Genomic DNA, 11,796 nt, shown 5'->3' with positions numbered 1-11,796 from the left:
AGAAGAAGAAGTCTTAGTAAGCAGCTTAATTAATGCTCCCCACGATTCTTCTTTTTAGCTTCGTTAATATGAGTACTTTAATAGATATAATTATAACGAACAACCAAAATAATATTTTGAAAATATACCAAGTTCAGCAAAGAATTAACAAAATTGTCAATCATGATTTCACTAGGAGTAGACAATCTATAGAATAGTTCTAAGCTGATCAAACTGTCGCATAACTCTGACATTATCCCAGTTTCTCAAAATCTCCGGACGAGTTTGCAAAAATTTATTGTCATTTTTAGTTAAAAATGTCTAAGATGACTGCTACTTGTTCGGCAGTAGAGCTAGCTAATAAAGCCATATATGTATGTTACTTTTTTGTAAACTTTTCTTTTCCAAATTAGATTACCGATGATGAAATTTTTATTTAAATATACATGTGTGGCTGCCAAAGAAAAAACAAACAAAATTGTGGAATACAACTTACACAAAAATGAATATACTTAAAATATCGAACATATGGAAATTGATTAGAAGTTCATTAACTAGTACTTTTCTTTCATAAAATAATGGAAATGAAAGAAATTTTTGTAGTTGACTGTTATGACAGACACAACCAAAATCTAAATGATTGATTGTTCATTGTTTAGTTTTTGTTTCCTTGAGACCAATTAACGAAGGAGGCAGAATCAAAATGTGGCCTGAAAGCTATGAATCAACTAACAGTTGGTGAAGTATTTCTAGATTTATGATACTTGGTTGTTCGATTGTCGACTTTGGACGACTTTTTCTCAACAATCTCTCATTACATTTTTTTTCATTTTTTTCTATGTATATTTGAATTCAATAATTGCTGTATGGTCTTATGAAATTTTAACTATCTCCATCTAACTAGACTTACTCCGTTGAAATTTTTTATAGATTAGTTAAAACGTAAATAGTGATCGTTACCCTAATCTAATATCAGTGAATATATGACAAACGATTTTACATATACATGTCAAAACTTTTAGATGTTTGTGAACTATGATCATAATGTCATTGCGGATGTGACTGGTATAGTTGTGTAATTGTATCATCACAAATCTAGCTACTGGTTATAATCATTGGTTCATGTTTTCAAATCAACAATGATTCCTTTTGTTATTGTTTGTTTACTATAGGCCTGGGCATTCGGTTAACCATTCGGTTTCGGTTCGGTTGTATTCGGTTTCGGTTATTTTGGATATAGTAATATAGTAACCATTTGGATATTTATGAAATTTCGGTTTAGTTCGGTTCGGTTTCTTTCGGTTCGGTTTCGGTTTGGTTATTTAAATAAATAACCATAACTAACATAAATTATATTAACATTAACCAAATAAACCAAATATAACCAAAACTAACCGAATATAACCAAAATTAACCAAATATACAATAACAAAAATACAAAAAAGGGAAAAATATGGATTCAATTTTACAAAATAGTATTTAACTTTGTAAATTCAAAATAATAACATTTACATATATTGATTATTTAAAATATTTAATTGTTTTGAATCTAGAAATAATTTATATTTTAAGTTTATTTTATAGTTTTGCATAATATTAAGTATATAATATTTGATATCTTCTAGGTTTTCGGATATTTCGGTTAACCATTTAATTGTCGGTTCGGTTCGGTTCGATTTCGGTTAGTTTGGATATAGATTTTTACTAACCATTCGGGTATTTGAAGAATTTCAGTTCGGTTCGGTTTAGTTTTTTTCGGTTCGGTTTCGGTCGGTTATTTGGTTATCGGTTATTTTGCCCCGCCCTAGTTTACTATATAACTTGAGTCTTACTATGGAATCTGAAGGACTAAATCTACTTATAGAGAAGCTTATATCTAATCATCCGAAACGTGCGGTGATTACCTCAACATCCAATTGAAATGTGTGAAGCAAAATATGGTCTTTTCCATTAATTAATCTAGGTGGTAATAAGAAACATATAATAATAATAATAATAGCAATATAAGAAGGTTGTTAAGTAGGAAAGAGACATTCTAACCAGTTCCGCGTCTTATAGCCTATTTGGTGGGTCGCATGACGACGTACGTGTGCACCTTCCAACATACGATTTTTTTTTTTTGGTTAAATTTTAATATGAAATTTTAAATTGTGTTGATACATATAAAACTATACTTATTTTTAAAAAGTTGGCAGAATCATCGGTTAGAAATGCATAATTTATGTTTTGTGACAAGATTGGTATAAGATCAAAAAAAGATTATGAGCAAAGGATCCGTCATTGTGTGTGTGTCTCATTAACATTTTACAAATGCTCAAGGAAGGATCAGTGACAAACTGACAATATATATAATGCATGGATCTATAAGAAATTTGAGTAGAAAATTCAATTCGTACCACACGAAACCACAACAAGTAACATATTTTTTTTGGTCAAACAACATGTAGAAATGCTGGTATTTAATGGAAGAAACATATTACTTTCAAAATCTACCAAAATACAACATGACAGCATTGTCTCTGGTCTTAATTAATAAAGAGAAAAAACGTATTGTCTCTTTGTAACTAAAAAACAACAATATCTCTGGGCTTGACCGCCTTACGTTATATATGTTGTTTAGTAATAAATAAAACACAAAAACGTGAATCGTAGTACTATGTGTGCTCTTATTATATGTTTATAAATTAAATGCCTCTGAATTCATAGACTTCTGAAATCATATATGTAAAAGTAAGGTTTTACTTTTTTTTATTGGTCCATTTGGCAATACAATTTTAACCAAAAAAAGTTATTTATATTAAAACACAACTTAAAAACAATTAATTTTCACATTTAACTCACACAATATAAAACTGAAATCATATAAATTCTCCCTATAAATTATGCATTAACTTTATTTCTCCACTAAGTTGTATTAATCAATTGTATTAAAACAAAACAATAAATTAGAATTGTAACTCTCATTTTTCTAAATGTAATTTTTCATCATTTCTCTTCCTATGAATACTCATTATCTTATTCTCTTAGTCTATCACTCTTTTATTCTCTCATCTTCTTCCACTACTCTCAAATCTCTTTTTTGTTTTGTTTTGTTTTGTTTTGTATTTTTTTTTTTATTGTTGTTGTATGAGTTATAAAAAAATCAAATCAAATATCATTGTAAAAGCTTAGTTTTAGAGTTTGTATGATATGTATATCTTATATATTTATTTTAATCTTTTAAAATGTTTATCTCCATTTTCTATTTTATATTAACATCTTATAAGTCATTATTTTCATACTTCCTTACAATATTCACCACACAATAAGATCATAAAGTTGAAATGATCCATATGTAATTATCTATTATGTCTCTGGTTATCTCACATATTCATGTATCATTTTTAATAATTTATAGAGTTTCACTCTCCTTATTGGTCCACTTGGCAATGCAGTTTTAACAAAAAAAAAAATTTATATTAAAACACAAATTTAAAAACAATTAATTTCACATTTAACTCACATAATATAAAACTGAAATCTTTATAGCTTCTCCCTATAAATTATGCATTAACTTTATTTCTCCACTAAGTTGTATTAATCAATTGTATTAAAACAAAACAATAAATTAGAATTGTAACTCTCATTTTTCTAAATGTAATTTTTCATCATTTCTCTTCCTATAAATACTCATTATCTTATTCTCTTAGTCTATCACTCTTTCATTCTCTCATCTTCTTCCACTACTCTCAAATCTTTTTTTTGTTTTGTTTTGTTTTGTTTTGTATTTTTTTTTTTTTTATTGTTGTTGTATGGGTTATAAAAAATCAAATCAAATATCATTGTAAAAGCTTAGTTTTAGAGTTTGTATGATATGTATATCTTATATATTTATTTTAATCTTTTAAAATGTTTATCTCCATTTTCTATTTTATATTAACATCTTATAAGTCATTATTTTCATACTTCCTTACAATATTCACCACACAATAAGATCATAAAGTTGAAATGATCCATATGTAATTATCTATTATGTCTCTGGTTATCTCACATATTCATGTATCATTTTTAATAATTTATAAAGATCAATATAATATTTAAAGATCAATATAATTATCCATTTATCCATTTATAAAGACTATTTTGTTTTGTGATTCAATTGTTAAATCTGCAGATATCAATATAATATATATATATATATATATTTTTATGATTTGAGGTTTTTGAAAACAAAAAGAACATAATTAAACAATTGGTTTTTATGTCTTTAATCAAAATAAAAAATGATCCAAAAAACAAAATATATCCAACTGAAACTTGAATATAAAAATAAAATATAATTTTAAAAATATCATTTCACTAAATTCTCTAAAGATGAAACCATTAGTATGAAATCTAGCACTATAAATTAAATTGATGAGTAAAAACCAAAAAAATATAAGTTATCCTTGGGATTTTAAAAATTATTGAGATTGAAGAATTCATATAATTTTATAAGAAAACTAATTTAGTTTGTCACTTAAAAAGTAATATTTTTTATTTTGAAATATTATGTGTAAGTGTTGAGTTTATATCAACAAACAACCAAATCATGTGAATTTTGATTCAGCCACTTGGTATTCCTTTTATTTTAGGTTATAAAAAATTAAAATATTTATTTATAATTAAAGACATGTAACTCCATTTAACTCAAATGTAACTCCTATCCAATAATTGTACATTAATTCATTCCTCCTACTAACTTATTATCTTTCAAGAGAAATTATTTTTGGTTAAATTTTAATATTTTTTATTTATTTTGGTTGGCTAAACTTATATTCATATTTTGGTTGGCTAAATTAATATATTTCTCATGTAAAATTATTGTTTATAATATATTTCTCATTTCAAAGTTTAAAGCAATATATCATATATATAAAAGTAAGGTTTTGGTCTCTCCTTATTGGTTGATTTTCATTTAATGTTTTCTAATTTTTTTTTATTTTTTTATTTGCTTTCTAATTGCTTTAAACAATATTTAAGATCCAATAAACACAATACATTTAACTCACACATTAAAATAAAATTATAACTGAAAATAAAATAAATTATGCATTAATCATATTCTACCACTCAATTTTATTCAAACACAATAAATTACTATTGTAACTCCATAGTTCTAAATGTAACTTCCATAATTTCTTATCATATAAATAAGCATTCTCTCAATCTATCATTCTCTATATTGATATTCTTTTACTATCTCATTTTCACATTCTCTCATTCTCTTCTACAATACCTCAAATCATTTTTCGTTTTTTTTTGTTATTTTTGATTTCTTATTTTTGTTGTATGGATTGTAAAAAACAAATGAAATATCATTGTAAATTGTTAATGCGAAATTTTAATTTTAGAGATTACATGATATATATATTTTACATTGTTCTTATTTTAAAAGATTTATCTCCTTTATCTAATTTGAATTATTATCTTATAAGTAATCATTCTCTCCTCCTCTCCCATCAATATCAAATGTTGTTATATCTCATATGTGTTGTAAGAGTTTGATTCTATATTTTAATTTAAAAAGTATTATATATATATATTACATTGTTCTATTTTTAAAAGATTCATTTCCATTATCTAATTTGGATTACCATCTTATAGTAAACATTCTCTCCTCCTCTCCTACCAATATCAAATGTTGTTATATGTGTTGTAACTTGTAAGAGTTTGATTCTATATTTTAATGTAGAAAGTATTATATATATTTAACATTGTTTTCAATTTTTATTTTATTTATATAAAAAAATATTTCTTTTATATTTCTTGCCTTTCTAATCTATTCATATTTTTTTTTTAAATTTGCATAGTTAAATTTTAATTCACATATGTTGGTTTTAACAAAACAATCAACTTTATTTGAGAATTAGATGTTCCTATTCATTTTTAAACGATCAATGTGTAACATATAAGCATTTTGTCTTGCAATCACAAGTTCCATTTCCATTGCTTAACTCCATGGTTAAACTATAATATATGTTGTCCTATTTGTAGGAATAACAACATACTTATTTAATTTATTTAAAAGAGCAGATGATTAAACGAAATAAACATTTCTCCAAATTTTATAATTCAATCAGTGAGTGTACTTATTACTTTGAAAAACTTTTACATTGAAGTTCATAAAATCATATAAGAAAACTAAAATACTATATCACTTCAAATTTGGAAGGAAACACTTGGTATTCCTTTTTAAAAAAGTCAAGACACATATAAAAATTTATTAATATTTAACTCACTTTAAAGACATTAAAGGTCATTTAACTCAAAAATAACTTCTATCCAATAATTTCATACATTCTTCCCACAAATAATATATATATATATATATATATATGTTCAAGATTGTATTTAAATATTACATAATTTTTTAGTTAGCTAAATTTATAGTCACATATATACAATATATATACATAAGAATTTATATTACTTATTAACACCATAATTCGACCCATTATTTGCTTAACTCAAAATTGGTTTCAAAGCCAACTGAAGAAAAACAGAAACGATATTATTGATATTAGACCAAAACATGGGCATACAAACATAATCACTTACACGAAATATATTTTTAAAAAATATCTTATTATTGCAACATCAACGTATGAAAGGTTTACATAAGCAGTTAATTAGAAAATCTATAATACAATAAATGTATTAGAAACAATATCAGTCAATGATAAGATTGGATCCTCAAAAGCAAGAAACAACATCTTCATAATTCATAAAAAATAAACGCCACAATTATACACATCTAAACGAAATGATATAAACATATAGTGTATAAATAAAAGTGACGGCAAAGCCCGTATATGCCTAATTAAAACGAAATAATACAAAAGAGAAAACGAAAAAGACCAAAAAAAAACAAGTGTCAACTACACCACAACCCACGCGTTGCGTGGGAAAGCACCTAGTTATATCTGAATTTGCAGTAAAAAGTCGAATGTGTAACCAAATGCAACTATTTGATAAATACTACGTTACTTTTATTTATTTTCTCGGTTAAATTATATGCTAGCCATGGATGTCTTACAATTTGTAAAATATCAATACTATAAAAGTACTAGGGAGTTTCTCTCCAGTTGACACCTTAGCTTCTGTATTGAACCAGAAGCTGACATATCAGTAAAAACAGGTAACCAATGAAAACATTTTAATTAATACAGCTCATCTAAATTTAGTCATACGTGTACTAACGAAAATAGAAGTGAACGTGTGAGTGTTTTTTCTATTCTTCGAGTTCTTCTTCTCCGTTGGCTTTTTTTTTTCTCTTCTTCGACGTTGTCTTTTGTTTTTCTTCGATCTACCGGAATCTACATGTCAGCTGATTTATTCTCTTCTTCGATGCTTGATTTCTTCTTCTTCTTTCTAATTAGATTTCTACTTTTCACGAAGCAATCTCAGATTTGTGCATCGTAGGAAGAGATGCTTCAATGTATATTTCTCCTCTCCGATTCTAGGTAAGTGAATCTTCAAATCTTTCTTTCCGGATTCAGTTCGACTTTGATTCATCTGATTTGTGTTAACAGAGAGGTAATGATAGAGAAACAGTTTATGTGTCATTATGGTATTGATTCTCAATTTCTTCTTCCCCGAATCAAAGACGACGGGTTTCTTTCTTCTGGTACTTGGAATTTGCAATTTGTTTGTTGGAATCATCAAAATTTTGTAGTTTGTTATATTGGGGAATACTTCTTGTGCCTGATATTTGTTTGTTTGTTAGTTTCATCAAGATTCTGTAATGTGTTATATTGAGGATTTTATTGAATTAAATCTTGTTTCTTCACCTCCGGTTCTTATTGATCATTGTAAGAAATCAGGCATTAAATAAGGCTCGGATTATTGAATTGAGTTGTGCTTTTCCATATGAGCTGTTAGTGAGTCCTGCTCTTAGTGTTGGTGAGTATTGCTTTGTTCGACAGTTCCATGAATCTTTCAACATTTGGATTAGACTATGAAGCGTTTGGACTAGGTGGAAGTGGTGATCCTGATAAGAAGGTCAGCTACTCTACTTCAATTCCCCCTCCATCTTCTCCTTGTAAAATACCAAATATTGAATTATCTCTCTTCCTAATTATTACAGAACTCAGCTCGCAGTGGTGTGACTCGGGTAAGCACTATTTTAACATCCAGTTACTCATTTCCTGACTGTAAAATAAACAGACGTCTCACAAGTCACAACTTTGATCACCTTTTTTTTTTATATAAACAGAAACGAGGTTCTCCGGCTTTTGATTCAATAACAGAAGTGAGTTTATTTCCTGATGATAAAAATGGTTTTGTCCGTAGAGCAGGAGTGTAATTTGTGTGTGTTTTCTTGAACAGATACATAGGCAATCAACATGGGAGCTTCAAACTTTTAAAGAACGGTGGAACCAAGCTGTTGCAGAAGACAAGAATTGGGTCGACCGGTTTTCATCAACTTGGAATCGAGTTGGCAATAACCGGAGATTAAAACGAAGTAGTGTGATTAAAAAAACACTTACATTTTTTACTCAGATTATATATAGAAATTTTTTTGTTTTTTTTTGGGGTTCTCATTGTTATATGTAACTATATAAGTCAATAGTTTGATCATTTTACTCTCTTTTGATTAGTGTAGTTTTTGTGGTCTTCTTTTTTAGATGTGGTTTGATTAATTCCAATTATTTTAGCATGTTTTCTGGCAAAAAAGGGTTCATATTAAAGTGGGGTTTAAAAAATCAAATTTAGGGACAGAGTACAAATCTTTGTTTTTCTTCCTTTATTGTATTGTACAAAAATTATAATTTTAGAAAACAAAAACCAAAAAATATAAGTTTAACAATTTGAATTTCAATTTAGTTTAAAAAAACCCAAAAAATAAATTTTTAGAAAGAAGAAAAATTACAACCCGCGGCGTAGCGCGGGTACCAACCTAGTATATATTAACATCTCTAACGTAACATAACAGAGATTAACATTTGAAATCAACAACTACAAATTTTTAAACTAATATATTAGTTCCAAAAACATCCTCACGGCTCACCCTCAAAATCAGTCGGATGCTTCGGCGAAATACGGGTACTAGAACTAAAAAGAAATATATAATGATTTTGCGATGTTTATAGAACTAAAAAGAAAACAAACGGAAACTAGAGTTTTACTGTTGGCCACAAAATTAATCGAACCTAACACCAATTACTAACATACTAGAATATAACTCATGTTAGAGCACGGATGAAAATTTCTGTTTTTTGTTTCGTAATTTTTATTCAAAATATTATATATGTGATTATTTTATTTGTTAATTTTTTTTTATGGAATACTATGCCATGAAATCATATGTTAAATTTGACTTATGAAAATAACATATATTTTATAAGATTTATTATAATAGATCTAGATTTTTACCCGCGACATACCGAAAGTTAAATTGTGAGATAAAAAATTTTAATTTTTGTTTGTTAATTTTATTTGATTTGTTAGTGTTTAGAATTATATATTGTATTTTGATTGTTAATTCTATGACAACCCATAGTATACCGCATATTAATTTTAGGACTAAATATTTAACGTATGTTTGTCAAAATCATCTTGACCGAGAAAACTTACCAAACAATATTATTCCAAACTTTAATCTAATCCGAGAAATCATATTTTTTGAAATTTCAACCCGTGCTCTAGCAAGAAATATGAATTCTTTCATAGTATAGTGACATATTATTGATCCATGCTATAATAAATCAAATTAGAGTGTTTATAATTTTAACTTTTTGATCTATCATATATTTATAATATTCATAAAAATATCAAATTAGACTATTTTATAATATTTCAAATTAACTTTTTAAATTTTTTTATTATAGTATATAAAATTGAGTTTAAATATTCAATTTTTGATCCGTTACTCAGTCAAAATTTTAGTTGAATAGATAATTTTTAGAAGAATAATATTACTAAAGCTTGAAGATTTTAGAGATTGAAAAACTTTTTTTTGGTATGAATATAGTGTATTTCGATAAATGGAAATGTCAATGATTTATACTAAAAATTTGGAAGGGTGTTAGGTAAGATCTTATTTTGTTTGCTTAATCAAAAATCACGCTTAAGGGTGATTAATTTCTGAGAATTTATTATATTTCTTTTTTTAATTGTCTAACAGTATATATGGTCTAACAATATATGGTTGTTAAAGATTTTATTCCTTTAAGCTGTATTATTCTTTGGGATATTCTCTTTAAGTGTATCTCGGTATAACTAAGGATGCCAACCCATATAACTATAACTTTATAACCTATAATTACTAGGTTTTATCACGTGGTACACGACAGGTCTATTCTTTTGTTGATATGATATTGTAATGGTTTAGAGGTGCTTGTAGTCAATGGTGAATTGCATATACTGTTAACGGTTGTAGGCAGGATTTTGTAGAAACTCTTGATTCGCAAGTTGAGAATATATAATTTACGATTTGGTTAGTTATGATTTAGGAATGAATGATATGACATATTCTTATTATGATTCTCAATTGATATTATTGGATTAAAAACCGGCCCAAATATTCGGCAATCTTAAGAAGGATCCGGATAATTGAATCGGTTATAATTTTAGTTAAAAACCCGACCCGAAGTTAGCAAAAAGTGATGGCACCCTATTGTACTCCAAAAATGTATTCCGAGCTCTATATGTGGATATACTTGTTTGGTTACAAATAACCTAAGACAATTTTTAAAATATATATCCGTTTATAAAAATTTAAATCACATCATATGCTGAAAAAGATCTAAAATTTTATTAACTTTATCAATTAAATAGTAATTAAAATAATTAAATATAAGATTAAATAAAAGTGAGAATGATATTTTAATCTAACGTATTGATTTAAATTAGATAGATTGATTTTAGGAAATTAATATTATCAAATAAAGAAATGATTATGTTTGGTTGTAAGGATTGTAGAGAATTTAGTTGGAACTTGTTTGGATACAAAGATAAGAGAGGATGACACAAAAATGTACTTAAAAAATGTTAAGATAGATTATATAGTCTACCAAAAGAAGTTATGTACTTACGAAATATTAAATAGAGGATATATTGATTAACGATACAATAGAACCTCTATAAATTAATACTCGCTATAAATTAATAAATTCTTCTGGTCCCGAGTTGAGCCGATGTAAAAAATGACACATTTCGATAAAATAATAAGATAATAACATTGTTATAAATCCTAAGTAAAAATATGGTCTCATTAATAGCATAAATTAATAATCAACTAAACTAATATATATATATATATATATATATAAATTTATGAAAATATAGTGAAATATGACTATGGTTGTTTGCCTATTTTTGAATTTGCATTTTTGTTGGAGCTCATCACTAATCCTTTTCATTGTTATCTTCTCAAACCACATCCAAAAATTATAGAGAGTCCTAAATGCGATAATTGCTTCTTTAGTTATCACAATATCTTCTTGGACTTCATTATTACCATGAAGGATAGTAGTAGCAAATTCTTATAAACTCTAAACTTCTAACATTTATCATTTTTACCTAGATAATTTAATAATTAATTGAATTTCATCCTACTACGATAGCCAAAATTATAAATTAAGAAAATTCTTTTAAAATGTGAATGATAACAAAAATAGTTTATTTTATAGTCAAAATTTTTCAAATTTATGAAAATGAGAAAATCTCTTTATATATTAATATTTTATCGATAAATTAAAACCTTTAAATAACGAGGCCCAATGTAGAACTCAAATTACCAACGTGAAATACAACAACTTGGAGAATGTCTCAAAAGTGAGTACGTATACAAGA

General features: G+C 26.4%; 1 protein-coding gene across 1 annotated transcript; it reads left to right on the top strand.

Annotated features, from left to right (window-relative positions):
• On the top strand, nt 7,244-8,659 carry LOC104748294. The gene is made up of 4 exons (XM_019236940.1): nt 7,244-8,001; nt 8,087-8,113; nt 8,216-8,251; nt 8,329-8,659. The coding sequence occupies exons 1-4, from the start codon at nt 7,930-7,932 to the stop codon at nt 8,554-8,556; spliced, it is 363 nt and encodes a 120-aa protein (XP_019092485.1). The 5' UTR covers nt 7,244-7,929; the 3' UTR covers nt 8,557-8,659.

The sequence above is a fragment of the Camelina sativa genome, chromosome 15 (genome assembly GCF_000633955.1).
Source record: "Camelina sativa cultivar DH55 chromosome 15, Cs, whole genome shotgun sequence".
NCBI lineage: Eukaryota > Viridiplantae > Streptophyta > Magnoliopsida > Brassicales > Brassicaceae > Camelina > Camelina sativa.
The sequence above is the reverse complement of the archived record's forward strand: the minus strand, read 5'-3'. Positions and strand labels throughout refer to the sequence as shown.

What these genes read in the sequence shown, in the direction of transcription:
- LOC104748294 (XM_019236940.1), top strand. Translation starts at nt 7,930, where the DNA reads ATGAATCTTTCAACATTTGGATTAGACTATGAAGCGTTTGGACTAGGT. An exon ending in GTGGTGATCCTGATAAGAAG is followed by an intron (nt 8,002 to 8,086) that starts GTCAGCTACTCT and finishes TAATTATTACAG; the next exon opens with AACTCAGCTCGCAGTGGTGT. An exon ending in CTCGCAGTGGTGTGACTCGG is followed by an intron (nt 8,114 to 8,215) that starts GTAAGCACTATT and finishes TTATATAAACAG; the next exon opens with AAACGAGGTTCTCCGGCTTT.